This window comes from Perca fluviatilis, chromosome 16 (assembly GCF_010015445.1).
Source record: "Perca fluviatilis chromosome 16, GENO_Pfluv_1.0, whole genome shotgun sequence".
Classification (NCBI taxonomy): domain Eukaryota; kingdom Metazoa; phylum Chordata; class Actinopteri; order Perciformes; family Percidae; genus Perca; species Perca fluviatilis.
The window spans coordinates 22,894,912-22,911,707 of record NC_053127.1 but is presented as its reverse complement, the minus strand read 5'-3'; the positions used below and the strand labels follow the sequence as shown (position 1 = coordinate 22,911,707).

The window sequence follows — 16,796 nt, the reverse complement described above, 5'->3', positions numbered from 1 at the left end:
TCCCCCCACCTCACCACCCTCTGCACTCTCCAGTTTAGGATGGGGCTGTGTGTTAACGAGACGTTAGGGTTTCAGGGGAGGGATAAGGCTGCTGAAGGGAAAGAAAGGCAGGGATGGAGAACTGGGGGGGGGGGGGGGGGAGTGGCAGTGGGGGAGAGACAAGCAGCTTACATAAGCCAGTGCACTCAAAAGACATTTAATTTACATTGAGCCACATGGATCCTCATTCAATGTGGTGTTCACTGTGGTTGACATCAGCATTTGAAACAATAAAATGCAGTTCGACCTGACATGATGGAAGGAAGGCTGTGTGATAACTGAAAGTGACTTGATAGCATTGTGTTTGTGTTCCTGGCGAGACTGGCAGCAGGGTGTGATGTTTTTCATCAGGGTCAACTTTGAATGCGGCGTTGTGTAGGTGTGTGTGTGTGTCCACCTTGTTTTACTGTACCCACTGTTATTCTTTATGGTAAATGTTAAGTGTGTCTGCATGAAGTGCACTGACATATCGGTGCTAACAGTATGCAGCCTATTCATCTAACTCAGCTGCGGTTGACTTTTGCTCTGCTGTCTTCCACTGCGCTGCATTTAGTATGTATCAAAATATAGTCAAATTCTCAGTCAAACAGTGTATCAATCAAACACTGGCTGTACCTTAATTCAGAGTCCTTGTGTATTATTTGATAGAGAAGGTGCACAGAATCAAAATATAATTTAAAGGCCTTCTAATACCAGAATAACAGAAACCTGTATTCCATAATTTGCCATGTAACTCCATGAAAATGTAATGATAGATTTTTTTTGCCAAACAAAACTGCTTTATTAATTGCCCTCTCTCCTGAAGACGTGTATTCGAAGTCAAACTGATGGAAATGCACTCTATTGGTAAAGTAGTTTAGCAATTAGCGCCAATTTGTTTCCATTATTTTCCATAATTTAATCACCTCAAACAATTACATGTATGACAACAACTGTCTGGCTGCTATTAGTATGTGAGTGGTGATGAGCGATAAGAGATGTTTGGATTAGGGCTGTAACTAAATATTTCATTTCAGAATTTATTCAGTGAATTATTAATTAATGTGTTGTTCTCAATTAATCGTTTAATAGTTTGGCTGCTAAAATCATAATTTCAAGCACATTCACATTGCTTGTTGTGTCCAAACCCAAATACATTTAGTTTACTATCATTTACTATCACATTTAAGAAGTCAGTTTGACTAATAATTTCTGCTCCAGTTTGGATACTGTGACATCCAGAATATGAGCACATTTTGAGTTTGAGCTGGTCTGGACACTTGACATGGCGATCAGTCCTAATGAGGTTTCTGCATGAATGTGCAGCAGTGGAACTGGAGGCGACATAGTTCTTTGACATGTTTAATTTGTGAAACTGAACAAATCCAAAAAGACTCTTACTTTACCCGTACGTAGTTTGAGCTCATAGGTATAAACGGAAGTGCCCATGACAAAAAAATAGGCATACATACACAAGAGTTGTGCATTTTGAGTGCAATAATTTACAACTGAGGGGTGTCTTTTCCTATAAAAGGTTTCTTCTGTGGTATTATTCCAGGTTGAGTAGGAGGGGAGCAGAGTCAGATGAGACTCTTCAATCGATTGGCCTACTTTTATTTCCTGCACCAAACAAGCTAAGAGAGCTTGAGTGTATACATGCGTCTGGCATGTTGTGGATTCAGATTGGGTTCTTATTGTCAAGCAGAACAATTAAAATAATCCTAAATGCTCTCTCAGTCACTGCTTATGCAAACAGTAACCTCTGACATGAAAAAAAAAAATGTCATTATCATTGTGAAACTAAAGAATTGTAGAAGAGAGCTGTGCTGTTGTTGTTTTCCCTTTGAAATGCAGGTGTGCTTTACTCTGAATAATGATGACCACAGTTAGCATCACAGTTGTGCGGTAAGATTGAGTCACTGTCAGGGACGATAAATCTGGGCTAATATCTCCTGATGCCAGCTTCAGCAAATAGCTGACAACAGTCAACAATCAGCAGTCTTCACTTGACAATACAAGGAAAATGCAGGTTACAATTTTTGTTCTAAAGGTGCTTCCAGTTTGTGCTGCGCCATACATGTATGAATATTTCAACAAAATTTGTCCAAAATCCAGCAAAGATACTAAAGATCTGTATTCACACTCAGTCACTGAGATTTAGATGAAACATCTTGCAGAGTAACCAGGCAGATTTTGTTCAAGTCTGAGTCAGCATTGTATCATTCCTCTCATTTGGAGCCATTTTGCATGGCTACACCCCGGCAAGGCTCCCTGGTGGGGGCTCAGCGAGGAAGGCAGTTGGACAGGCGGAGCCTTCTCCTCATCAAATGGCAGGATGCTGGCAGTGTAAGCCTCTGGGTGGATCCTCTTAGCTTGTGCTCGCTGTTGTCACCTGTCCCCCGTTGGCCACTTTGGTTTTGTCCGAGGCTGTTGCCCTTTTTTAGTTGTCCAGTGGTATGTTGCAGAATAGTACTTCACAGTTGAGATAAATTAGCATGACAAATATTCAGTGAGATTGTTTTTATCATTTGGGGAGTTTATTCTCAGTGGCTACAGAGTCACTGTTGTCTTTTTGAAATGTCTTTTTAAAGACTTAAGCTTTAAAAAGCTCCCTGGATGATTTTAGAACACCCACTGTCTGCACAAAGCAATTATGTTAAATGTTTAAAATGACACAAAGGAATAATACTCCTTAATATACTTTCTTTACACCCCCACCCCCACCCTTACAAAATTGGCTGGGCCGAGTGTGAAGTCAAGGGTGAACAAAGTACAAAATACGTTATCAGTTTGTTCATTTAAATAAATTATATTGTAATAGTTGTGATAATCATTGTGCTTTCTAATGAGAGAGAAAGAGAGAGAATAAGAATAAGAAATTGATTTCTAACAACAAAACCCTGATGTAATAGTCCAAAAATATGTGGAAGCTGCTGCCTTCATGAGACATATTTATGTAAGCATCTGCTGTGAATGCTTACGTTTCTATCTCTTTAGACACATGTAGATGAATAAAAATCCCTCAACATATACCACTTTGCATGTTATAAAATGCCCCCCTTTCAGAAATACATTGGAGCTTATTGTTCTTAATCACAATGTCTCTCAGTTATGTCATACACACGTACATTAAACCATTAAGCGGTGCAGTCGCTCTTTCTCATTGTTCACGTTGCTATTACAGGAGAAGTGCACTCAAGGGTATTCAGAGCCACTGAAAACAGACCAGGACCAACCATTCACACTCACACCACATCACGTCATCACCATACTTGGCACATAGAGATAAAAAGGCAGAAAACATTCAGCACTGAGAGGAGTGTAAAAATACCCTAATGAAGTACAGTATATTCTATTCTTGGGCTAATGCAATAAATATTAGCGATCATCAACGCATTTATTTTCGACTGACAGGGCCTCTTTGTTCTGTCACAACTATGAGGAGGAAGTTCCAACCTCAACTGTTTCATTTACATGTTAAAGGCAGTGCTAATGAAGAAGTTAGAGACCAAGAGCACTTTGAGCCGATACCTTTTAGTGATGCACTGTCTGTCTACTCTTACAGGGCCAATCAGCGATCGCACTGAGAAACTGACTGAGAGATGTGACCTTAGAGGGTTAAGGAGAGGGGAGGGGTGTCTCAGGTTTACTTTGAAATTGCCACACTTCTCATATTCTTGGTCATTGTTTTAATGTGACACAAATATGTGCTTTGCAATAACAGCGGTTATGTTTCAATTTTATACCTCAGTGAAGAAACATTAGCACCAGAAATTAATAACGTTGGCTCCAGCCATAGGCTAATAAACTTTGTCTGTAATGGCTCAGTGAATCATTCCATGCAAGCATTAGTGCACACTAGTAATTAACACGATGCATAGCAGTCCTCTGGTGACGCACTGTGTCATGTGTTTTCATTCACAAGTGTAAATCCTCAGACATACAGAGCCTGCACCTTCTTATGACCAAAGCCTACATAGCATCACAGTGAATCCGCCACCATCTGCATCACCACAGTTGTGTGGTGCATGAGAGGCTCATTTTTATGTAGGTCAGAAGGTGTAAATGACACAAGGCCACCAGGAAAGAGAGAGGCTGTAAACTGCAGCAAGTGCTTGCCTGCAGTGTGCGGATGTAAAATGAGCCCTACAGAATTGTGTGTTTGTTTTTTCACATTTGGATAATCATTATTTTTGGATGTTTTTATTATTTGTACTAGCTAGCTACACTAGCTTTAAGGAAAATGTGCAGGTTTTAGATGTACTAGTTGTAGTGGATCCACCTTACTGCTGCCCATCTCCTCCTTTTAATACTTTATTGCAAGAGTGCATTACCAAGATCTACACTTGCTTTCATGTGGTGATATGAAACCAAGATCTCACATTGGTTGACCATCCATATTGGATAATCGTTTATCACTTAGGCCATCAGTTTAACAGTAATCTCCTGTCAGGAGTAATCTTCTCCTTGGATAGGCCTTGATTTCTCTGCCAAAGGTGTGTGGAGACTTTAATGACGCCTGAGCTGTGAAAGTCAACAAGAGACAGCAGTATTTCTCCAAATATTTGTAGCAATTTGTGTTACAAGCAACACTTATTTAGAGTAACTAAAGACAGCTTTCGGAGATGTGGTCCCATAAACAAAGCTTTTTAGCTGAGAAATGTGGATTGCGTGTGGGTACTGTTAGCGCTGCAGCTATTTCATGGGCACTCGGCTACATTTTAGTGGACAATAAGGAAAGTGAGGAAGCGAAGGAGGTCAGCGTCTCTTCCTCTGAAAGTAGACGAGGTAGGGTAACAGTTCAGAGTGCTATTAAAGCAATATTGTGCAATCTCTTTTCCTCTGCCTCAGAGCTGGTTACACTGATGAGGGAGGAGTAACAGTGAACCGTGTCTCTACAAAATAGATGCAGTCATGAAGCCGAGGGTCACTTCCTTTCCCTGTCACACGCACACGCCCACACACAGACACAGAGGGACAGCTGCTCTTCCTGTCTCTGTGTGGACAGTGTGCCACATCTATAAGGCTTTTATAGAGTCAGCAAAGGCACACAAAGACACACATGTACTCAAACTGTCTCACATTTAGGCCTTAAACCTCTCCCTGCCTGTCCCTCCGTCACCCACATGGCCTGTCACAAGGTGTATTTTCAGATACACAGGAAGTGGCAGTGATCTGCCAGCACACAGTGTTGATGTCATGGCAAATAACATGTCAAACAATAGCCCGAGTTAGGTACTTTCTTCTACTTTGGCAGAACAGCACGCAGGTTTTGTAAGAAAACAATAGTGCTTAATTTTGTGTTTCAGGGTGCATCACGTTTATGTTGTACTATTTATTATAAGAGGAAGTTAGGTTTTAATATGGACAATACTATAGAGGGAGCTTTTTTGAGCATACTTCCTCTTTGCATTTTCCGAAGGGGGTTGTCCACTGATTATGCATCCGATATGAGTAAAAAAATAATACAAGACAATGTCTACATGCAGTGATTTGTAAAATATTCACATTTGTTGCTCTGACTCCTAGTGACAGTGTCCGAATCTTCTACATTTTAGCAGCTTGTTTTCTTTGTAAAACCTTGTCTCCTGTTCAGCCAAAAAAAGAACTGAAACTGGACCAAACACTACTGAAGTCACACAGTATGACCTCAACCATAATGGTTTACTGTAAGATGTGAGGCACATGTGCACAAAGAATTCAGACACAGATTTGGATATAAGTCATAACAAATCAGCTCTGGTTAGTGTGCGTCTGTGTGTGCATCCCAGAGAGTGGACAAGGGAGCAACCAACCAATGAATAATTAACATCCTGGTAACCCTCGCCCTGTTTCACCCATCCTCATTAATAATTTATTAGGCAGAAGACTTTATTTTCTTATTATTCTTATTTTTATTTTTATTGATGCTTTATCATGCTGTAGAGCCCAGAGAGAGGTTTGACATCCACATACAACCATAGCAACAGCGCTATACAGCAGAGCTGATGCAGACAAAGACAGCATTTCAATGACTCTTTTTGCTGGTTGGTCCTTCTAACATTTCCACTGATTGAAATATTTTCACTCCAGACTTTTTGGAGCTAATCCTTTGAAATAGGAAAAGTAAAAAACATTTTTTTTTCAGACAGCATACAAACGTGTTTGGAGAGGGAAACAATGGTATCATCCTAACCTAAAAGATCTAATCAGCATCAATAAACTGAAACAAAACTGACAGGAGAAAGGTGTGGTTCCCTTAGCATTTTCTATGCTGTGATGCGTCAGTCGGCATATTTGAAGGACATAACCACAACGCATTTAAATGATGTAACTGCTCTTCTGGTATCTGTCAGCATCACCTTTGAAGTGTTGTGAAAACAAGAACTCAAAAAGCAACAGTCAAGTAGTGGTGATGATGCATGTGTCATATTTAAGGCAAAAATGTGTGGAGAATGGCTTGCACAGCAGGAAAAGGAATGATTATCAATGGCAGGATCAAACTGTGGGTTACAGTCATACTTGGCTGGAGTACCAGTCTCTGTCGCTGCAAAATATTGGTCACAATCATGAATTCCTTCAAAAACCTGCTCTCTTTCCAGCCACCTTGACAGTAATCCTCTTTTTTTAATCGGCCTGTTGAGCTTATGTGTCTTTGGGGACCAATAGCTCAGACTGACATTTGCAAACAGTTTAAATGAAAAAGAGAGATAAAACACATTACAAAAAAGAGAGTGCTGCAGTACCATCCACTTAGCAGCCTCTGGACTTGGCCCAGTTCACTGTCTGCAGTGTGGTAAAGGAGGGGCAGGCGGAGGCAGTGGGGGTAGATTGAGGATGCCTAGAGAAAGCGTTGGGCATTAGAATGAACATGTTTTCTGAATCAGTGATCAATGATCCTGCCACATTAATAAACATTTACTTTCTTAAAAGCAAGGTGGCAGCCAGGTCAGTATAGTGTCACACATTCTGCAGCAAAGCAGGGATGCAACCTGATATCAAACCTAACAGGGTTGCTTGGGATCAATACATGAGAGTGAGACTGAGCCTGGCTTTACATTTCCCAAAATCAATCACTATTAGGAGTTGATTTAGACCTTGTGGTTAAGAATTGGCAGGGCAGCTTTTAACTACACAGATAGACAGCGACACTACAGCAGCTGACTTGCAGCTGACAGACTGTGAAACTGGACGTTTACCCACCTGGTTAGATATTCACTGAGGTGCAGTAACCGGATTTTAGTGTTAGGGCTGTTTTCTCCATCTTTATGTATCATTTTAATGTCACATGTCAAAACAGTCTGCTGTTTTGAAAGAATTATATGTGGAGGCATGCGGTGTGTTTCACAGCTTCTGTCTTCAATTCTGAAAGAAAACAAGCACAACATTAAGTTGCAAGTCTGATCAGTTGCTGCAATTTGATGTGATAGAGTTGATAAGGCTGCAGTAAGTGCACAACTTTTGTTACTGATCTCATCTAATTGCTGCTAAGCTGGTAAGCCGATTTCCGCAGCTTCACCTGAAGAGAAAATGGATCAAATCTCAACCATCTACTGTATATCAGGACACAATCTTTCTTTCACCATGCAACATCGGTGTTACTTTTGATTAAAGCGCACGAGCTGCGGTTAAGTTGACTTCAGTTACTGGCAGAAAGCAAAAGGCGGCTCATTCATGCTGCAGTGTGGCAGCCAGTCTGCCATAGGTGTGGAAGTGTTGAGTAGAAACAATGACGACATCCATCCTCTCAGGGTTCAAAAGTCAGTCATCTCTTCCTGTTTCACAGGACGCAGACTTGCATGAGCGAGTGTAAAATAATTCAAGCGACCATGACTTCCCCAAAACCGTGTATGTTTAATAGGCCGCTCATCTGACTTCAGTTTGTGTCCTCACATTTTACACCAGAGGACAGTTAACCTTGTCCTTGACTTAACATGGAAGTGGACCTCATTTACTGTCGTCAGTTAAACCAAACATCTACCCTGGGCAGTAATGTCCACTCAAAGTGAATGTGGTGCGAAAGAACAAAGGAAGCCACAGTATACAAAGAGATATAATCCCTAAAAGCAGATAAAATGATGCTGCTCCACAGTGTCATTTCACAATTTTCCTTTCTGCTCCGGGGGTTTCAGGCAGACCTGATGCTGTCATCACCTCTGGTGGACATGATGTAACTCAGCACATAAAGAAATAGATTTTTCAGCACTAAAATTAAGTCTAGTTTATCTAATGGCTGTCCTATGGCTGCTAACAGAGCTTTAAGCTCTGAGATGCAGGATTAAACACTGGTGTCTACATGCATTATTGAGTTTCTCTAGGACGGAGGCCGGCTCTGGTATCGTGAGAGGATCTGCGGAGGGCACCGAGTGTCTTAGTGAATGCTCCAAATCTTTAAAAGCAAACCTGGAGAGCATCAGCTGTTTCCCTTCTGGACTGATCCTGTGGCAGAAGAGAGAAATGAAGACACAGTTTTATTCAGTTTATTATTGATGCAATGCTTGAACAGCATCACACAGGATGCTGAGAATGCAGCTGTTTTTATGAAATAGTCTGAATGATCCATGATTGGATTCATATGGGGAATCGGCTTCAGTCAGTGTGGATAAAAGGCAGGAGAATGACATATAAGAACTATCACTGGAGTGCATATGGCAAAACAACCAGATCATGGAGATTTAAGTCATGCAAAAAGTCAGCAAATAAAATGATGTGCAGTACCTCCTCAGAGCCATTTAATACAAAGTGTTTAAGTGGTTCCTGCTAAGCAGCCCAGTGAATGGTCAAGTTTCTGTTGATATGGCGGTAAAGTTGTGGCTCAAGGAGCATCAGAGGTCATGCACGGTTTTCATCAACTGCTCTGCTGACTGATATGGAGAAATGTGTGTGCACTGTGAACGTGGGCGACTGCTTGCAACTATACTGTACAGAGTATTTGCATACAGGAGAAAGGATGGGGGAGTGATTTTTTTTTTTTTTTTTTAAAAAATTTTTGAGATCCAAACTGAAGTTATGCTATTGTGTCCTGTTCTGGAAACAGTTTTAACCAGCGAGATGCAGCATCCTCAGACCAAAAGCCATGCATGCTTACAATCAGAGTACAATTAGCTGTACTGAAAGCTTTAGAAAAAAGAACTTCCCGTTGCTGTTTATTGTCTGAAGTCTTCATAATATCCTTACATTCTTTTTTATTGCCACTTAGTCAGTCCTGCTATTACGAAATGATCCATTTACGATCATATTAGGGTTTGGTTTAGGCCAGACTGCTTTAAAAGTATGACTGTTCAGCTAGAAATACCCTGGGAAAACATTAAGCTGGTTATCAATAATTTATTTTGGTTTTTTTTCTAGGGTTTTTGGATCAAAAGGTAGTTGTTTAAATGACAAACCTTCACTGTTTTGATGTTGGGTAGATGTACAATGACAGTTAAACTGTCAGGCTAATGCATGCAGCAGAAAATATACTTATACAAATAAATTGAGCTGAAACTTGAGGGGGCTGGACAAAACACTTCAGTTCCTCTTCACTTTGTACTTCTACGTAAGGTATATCACACACTTCTCCATAGCGGTAACAGACAGAGGATAGTTTCTATTCAAAAGGGAGGTCACTGTCAGTGGGGTAGTAATACGTACTTTAAAGTCTGGACCAGTGAAGATTAGTTTGAAGCAATTGCATATCAGTAACGGTAAGAACATCTCTCTTCTTGCTTTTAAAACGATTAGATCCTTTTCATGAAGTGTCATTTTCTGTTTCTGTACTTGATTCTGATTCAAAGGGAATGTGTTTATTACCCTCACACAGTGGTAAACAGAGATGAAAAATAACTTAATAACACTGTAGCCTACTAGATAGATGCTGAAACACCCGATAGATTATGTAGATGTGAATCATGCGAATAACTTGGTGATCCAAGTTCTGTGTGGTTCCTCTTCAAAGCTGTTTACAATTCAGGCCTAACCAATTAAGAAGGTAAAAAAATGCAACATCTGAGGAACATCAAGGACTCGGTTTTCTTTAGTTACAAGTATTTAAGTGTATTATGTGCCTTTTTGATCCGTTCCAGACCACTAAGGAGCCACATGAACTAAACGTTGTTATTGCACTTTACAAATATCCTTTGAGGTTTTGAGACAGACAATTAATATCACTTTTGTCAAACTAATTTAAAGTGTAAAATATAGAAAGTTTGCTAATATAACTTATAGGTTAGATGTCAGCGAAATACATATGCATAGATTAAGAACTTGCACTAAATTAACATGGACTGTTATGTACTGGATAGTACATACATTGCGCTAATGTTTAATACACCAAGTGTCTGCAGCCACCCCAGCAGCTCTATGAGACTATCCTCAGGCACAGCTATTAGCTAAATGCTATTCTATATCCTTCGCATTCCACTTCCGGGATTGCTCTGGTGCTGCAGGAAATTCCACCAGATGCATGTATTTTCCGTTTCTTTCCGCTTTCTTTGTGTTGGAATTTTAAATTTGGTGGATTTATGAGGACTATTGTTGACTGCTCCTCACATCTCTGCATGGTAAATTGAGACAGCTAGCTAGACTATCTGTCCAAACAGAATTTTCTCTCGCACGACTATTTTGGAGCAGCTTTGTGCAGAGTTTAGCGCCGCCCATGACGACCCCGGATGCTATGTGGAGTAGCCAGACCCTCCTTGAGAGTGCTTTGGAGGAGGGTCTGGCAAAGTGAGACTAGCTAAATGCTGCCTTGCTCACATTGTCACTGCTAACAGGCTCATCATCTAAAGCATAATGTTCACCATCTTCAACAGTGTAGTTTAGCATAGCATGTTAGCATGGCTAAAAAAAACAGGCTGGTGTTTTTTCCTGATGCATGTGCCACCTTCAACCTTTCTCATGTTTTTCATTTTGTACATTCCTGCAACCATCAAACCCATAAAGATCTATGGATACAACATCTATGCAACATCTCTTACTAACTTTGGTGTTAAACTAAAGATTATTCAGTCAACCACCATAATCTTGTGTTTAAAATCAAGCAGCTAAATCATGAGAAGACAATATTTCTGCCTCGTTTGTCCGTGTTGCCTTGTTGTTAGAGTTTGCTAAGGAATAGGACCAGAGTCACTGACACAAATATCACGTCATGGATTTGTTTGACATACGTAGAGCCATTTCACCTTCTAAGTAGAATAAACAATAAAGCACTGGAGGACTCAATACCACATTGAAATAGTGTGGCTCTAGACACATTGCTATGGAAGCAAGGACTGATTCATGGGTCGGGGTCTTAATTACCTCAGTAGTATGTAATTTGTATAAGGGCGGTGAGTGATAAGTGTCCCGAGTTCAACCCGTGCTATGTGTTGGTGGAGAGCAGGAGTGTTTTTGGCCGACCCTGGAAGTTCAGTTTGTTGTTGATACAACATGAAGGCAATCTGTGTTTTATTTTTAAAGAACCTGCTGCCAATAATTTACACTCTCACTTTGAGACAGTGGACAAAATTGATTGCTCACACCTTTTCAAGGCCTTGTGAAACATTCTGATGATGCTGCACCTTATAATTGCAGATAGGCGTAGACCAACATCACTTGTGCCCACATGGGTAATGGTGTTTGAGAACATTTGCAGGTTCCCAGAAAGAAACATGAGCAGGGTTTTAATGTCAGCAGCCTTGGCACCATACAGACGGTGCACAGAGTCTTCTCTATGTGACCCAGTGCTCAGTGTGTCAGATTGGAAACCACACGTGGCCAGAAATGTCTTGAATTGTCAAAGAGAAAGAAGCCTGGAGCAATCAGAGGTGTTAAATAAAGAAGTGTTTTGCATTTTTCATCACTCCACTTTTGCACCATCTCTGTTTCATTTTGAAGCGAACATAATCAAGCCTCATGTTGGTTCAGAAACACAAGGAAGTCATTTTATTGTCCATTTAATACATTTCTGGACATATTGTTCAATCACATAAGACCACAGCCTATTTAACACTAATCATTCATAAAAAACATTTGGCACTCATTCTATCTGCATACACTCAGGTCCAGAGCTACAAATGAGGTCATATCCTCTGTCTTTACAATTTAAGGCTGATTCTGAGTCAGTATTCATAAATTGGGCCATTTTAGGTCAATAAAATAACAGGTTATAGTCTTTCGCTACCGGAGTTACATTCCTGGCATTGCAGATAATTCTTTAAGGCTTCAGAATTACAGAAAATATAATTTAACAATTAAGTCAACATATACAAATGTGATAAAAACAATGCATTCTTTTGATAGATAGATAGGTAGGTTGCAGAGGGGGAATATGAACTCAGTAGTTATAAAATCCATGGCCCTGCATACATAAATGTGCATCATGCCTGTATCCAGTAATTTAACCCCACCTTCCCGGCCCCTTCTTGTATAAGCATTCAGATTTATGTGGATCTTTTATGTTTCTTCCCAAATGTGCTCAAATCCATCAAATGCTGTGTGTCTCAAGCTCTGCCGGGGAGATAATAGGCTGTAAGACCATCTGTGTCACCTTGTTTCAGAGCATTGCATGAACAGAGCCACACCACCAAACTCAAATGCATATTGTTGTTGATGTAAGTGGTTAAAACCTGAATGTGATTGTTGCCATGGTATCATCACAGAGAAAACAGTGTCCTTCCAACACGTTTGCCCATTCTATGGAGACTTTGAAATATTAATGTCACACAGCCCAGGCGTTTGTTATTTGAAAGAAAACAAGTCATCTTCAGATCAAGTATATTGGGCTTCCCTGGATACCTACATGCATAATCATGTTTAGAACAAACTGCTGACAAATCTGAAACTTGTGTGGAAATAATATTACCGCAGGATAAACAATTTGATAGAGCATATTTAAACCTGCAGCAAGCTCAGCTGCTGCTGACTCAGGTAAAACTGCAAATTAAAAAAAACCTCTTAAATAGATAACTTGTGGCCAGGCTCCCTTGGCGCACATGTGGCACATTTGGGCCCTGAGGGAGAGAAGTTTTAAGTATTTCACAATTTTTCGTGGAGCTGTGTGAACTGTTTTCAATGTGTTAGTCTCCAACACGCCTGTTGATGTGCAGAATAATTATTCAACACGACCTGTCAGAGGTGCACCTCAACAGAGAGGGTTCTGAGGCTACTTTACAACAGCCTGATGCTGGTAGCAACCGATGCAACCAGTGGATCTGCCGTGGCTAATTGTGGCTTGACAGTGACATCATCTATCCAGTTAGACTGCAGATGGAACAGATGCCTTCAGGTGGTTGTCACAATAATTAACTAAATATAGGCTCAAATAGAAATGATTGAAAAGAATCAAAAACTAGGAAACAGAATCCCATGAGTTAGCGCCGGTTTCAGATTTTTCAGTGAACTCAGGGTGATTAATCAGCATCATTAAAGCTATGATGTGTGGAGATTATTCATCACTGACCATGATTATTGACGTCTCTTTTCATATATAAATGATTTTAAATTGTGAATTAGGCTGCTGAACATTTAAACAAAATTCTTAGGAGTGATGACCTTGACCCCTGCGGTGGGTAATGTCACAGAAGACCTACTCACGCACCGACTTCCCAGATACCAACTCTCACTTCAAACTAAATTGAAACGTTTGCAGCCCTGATAACAATAACATTCATACTTTCTTTTGTGCTCCAAACTTGGATGACTTTGTTCTCTATAATGTGTCCAACACCACAATAATGAGAAAACAGGCACAGAAGACAATGCTGAAAGTGATCAAATGCAGCATCAGACAATACAAAACAATAACGTGTTTCAAAGCCTAATACAAGCCTTTTTTCTCTTTTTGAATGGCAGACGTGATCCACTTTAGTATTAACAAAACAACGTCGAGAGAAACTGGCTAAACCTGCGGTCGGCAACTCTTCCTGCTCACAGTGAGCCCCTCCAGTGTCACCGAATGTATTCTAGATGATATAAGTGCATGTGAAGTTCACCTCAACACACTAGCATATGTTGACACGCCATTGGAACTACTGATAACCTCTGATAACAGTTACTCAACTTCCATATTTTGTTTACAGGGTTTTCGCAGCAAAATGGAAACGTGTGCTGATACATTCTCTTACTGTGAGGAAATGGAAAGAGTGTGAGAGCAGGCAAGAAAGGGAAACAAAAATTTCTTGTGACTTCCTCACTTTAATCTGTAGCCTTTTTACGTTGCGTGCGTGTGTGTTTGTGTATGTGTCAAGCTTTTCTGGTAGCAGCTCTGCACCACTGCACCTGCTCTTTAGGCTGCAAGCACGAGAGAGGAGATTCATGTGAAAAAGCTAGACAGGAAGAAGCCGCCTCATACCTTATTGAGACCAACAAATGGTTTCGGCTTGAGTTGATAGACGTCAGATTGGTCAAAGACAGGGCATCTGCGACAAATGATGACAGAAACAGGCTGATCTGTACCTGAAGCAAAACCCACTTTGTTGGTAAGTTTCAGTCAAAACTTACAATAATGAATTGTTTTGGAACTTAAAAAAGGGGAAGCACACTGCTTCATACTCTTTAGCACTAAACGGTTGCCTTTAAATGACTCTTCAGAACTGTATTGACTTAGAAAATAGTATAAGAGCTGTTCCAAAATACTATATCGGTAGCTATTAACAATGTTTGTGTTGTTGTTCTTCTATATTCTTTCAAATACTGGTGCACGTGTGAAAGAACACACTGTTTGTGTGTGAACGTATGTGAGGGTGAGAGACAGTTTGCACTTTTTTCTTGTATGTTGGCAGAGTGTCTGTAAACCAGGAAGACTCCCCCCCCCCCCTCTCTATTGTGAGCGTGTGCAGGGTGGATGTGGTGAGCATTAAGTCTGCTTTGGAACTATTTAGGGAAACTGTGGAACGGAAAGTGTGTAAAGGAAAGAATAATAAAGAAAGAAAACAGAGGTGCAAGTCATCACTCAACAATAAAACACGTCAGATCTGCCCGCTGCTGTGTTGTTGGGATTCAAAACTTATTTATCAAAACCATTTTTCTCCACAAAGTGTTTCAATGTAAGCACTGACAAGCTGCTATGGGTTGAATATAAAGCTGTTGATTAAGATAGCACCGTGGGTGAATGATGGAAAAGATGAGGTTGAAAAAGACATTTCTTTCTCTTTTGTTCTACAGGTGACCAGTGGACCAGACCAAAAGGGAAGCAGCAGGCACTGAAGAGTGCAGATGAATGGATGCCATGTTAGAAGGGTTAATAGAGACAGAGCCTCTCCTACACAGAGGACTCATGCTCCAGTGATGATCCTCTCATCCTTACTCCGCAGAAAGGAGCCCCCCAAAACTGGAGCACCACCAAAACCCACATCTGCACACCTGGACGGACGCCTGCAACGGGACACAGCTGCATATTCTCTTCAATCCTCTTCATTTACACTCAAGAACTTGTTGACTTGTGATAACAAAGTGTGGCACCTCACACCGACATATATGAGAGCCCAAGGGTTGAGAAAGTTCACCAATCTTAAGGGGTGTGAATAAGGAGTATATTTCTTGCTTTCACTCAGAGGGGTTTTTCATCTTTGTGCACAGTGCTCCCATTTTACACCAGCACCATAGAGACTAGGACAGAAATTTAACTGGAAGAGCAGACAGCTCTGGACAAGAGTGGGGAAAAGATTGTTAGACTGGAGTAGGCTTCTAAGGCAACATGCAGTCAGATGACCTCTTTGTCCGCAAGTTTCGCCGTCAGAACATGCGGCCGACTATTGCCACCGTCAACTTTGACCCCAAACGAGAAGCAGGTGTAGTGGAGTGGCCGCCAAGGAGGGAGGCTGATGGAGCTGATGGAGACAGCCTCACTCCGAGCCGTGTGGGACTGACGCTGAGGTCGGTGGGCCGGGGCCACGTCATGCAGAGAAGTAACAGCGATGTAACCTTAGGAGACTTGGACTCCTCCGGGAAGGCAGGGGGGAAAGCAGCTCGGGGGGTTGGTGAGAAGGTGGGTGCGGGGGCTCAGGGGGATGGGGGTGTGCTGCTACGTAGGGAATACGGCAGCCTGTCCTCACTGGAGAGACAGACTCAAGCCCAGGAGCTGAACACCGACGACCAGGGGCCCCTGAGTCCAAATGCCCTCCGCTTCAAAGACCCTTTCCTGCTTTTGGGACTGCAGGGCAACCCTCCAGAACCTGATGGATTCTTTCGGGGTCTGTCAGTTTCCACAGGGGACTCCCCAAAACCTGCCAAGCCGCCGAAGCCTGAAGGTCTGAGTAAGAAGACCAAACCCCCTCAGATCCCTCAACCAGGTCCGTATGACAACATCGGGGGCGGAGCCTGGGTGAGGAACTTCGCCCACTACGATGTTCAGAGCATCCTGTTTGACCTCACCGAGGCGGCCACAAACAGAGACAGCATTGGACGGAAAAAGAATATCACCTCAGGGGCTTCAGCCGCCTCCCAGCTGCGCCCCCTTTCTCAAGCCACCCCGTCCTCACCGGCGCAGGGCGGGGGAGGCAACGGGCTGAATGCAGATGACCCTGAGCAGTCGCTGCTGCTGGACGAAGGGGATGGCAACGATAACGAGCTCCTGCTCAGCTGCCCCCACTTCCGAAATGAGACAGGGGGAGAAGAGCAGGTGGGTCTGGGTCAATCCCAGGGGAGGCAAGGACTCTGGTCAAGCCTGCGAACCCCCAACGATGCAGTGTCGGTCCTGGAAGAGCCCAGAGAGAGTCACGTCCAACAGCAGGGCAAGAGCAACTACTTTATAGAGCATGCAGATCTGGGAGCCCATTACTACCGCAAATATTTCTACATGAAAGGTACGTGTAGTAAATGTTCAGACATTTTCCTGTTGA

The 16,796-nt window shown here is 41.8% G+C and overlaps 1 protein-coding gene across 6 annotated transcripts in view; it reads left to right on the top strand.

Annotated features, from left to right (window-relative positions):
* The window catches only part of zmp:0000001168 (signal-induced proliferation-associated protein 1), a 33,200-nt gene that overhangs the window by 1,208 nt on the left and 15,196 nt on the right, over window positions 1-16,796 (top strand). For 4 of the 6 annotated variants that reach the window (XM_039776708.1, XM_039776712.1, XM_039776713.1 and 1 more), the window contains exon 2: window positions 15,121-16,760. In XM_039776708.1, coding sequence (XP_039632642.1) covers window positions 15,653-16,760 — 1,108 coding nt within the window. In that variant the 5' untranslated portion in view covers window positions 15,121-15,652. Of the gene's footprint in view, window positions 1-9,560; window positions 9,684-14,213; window positions 14,436-15,120; window positions 16,761-16,796 lie in introns of those variants that run through there. The other 2 variants (XM_039776710.1, XM_039776709.1) reach the window with 2 other exon arrangements.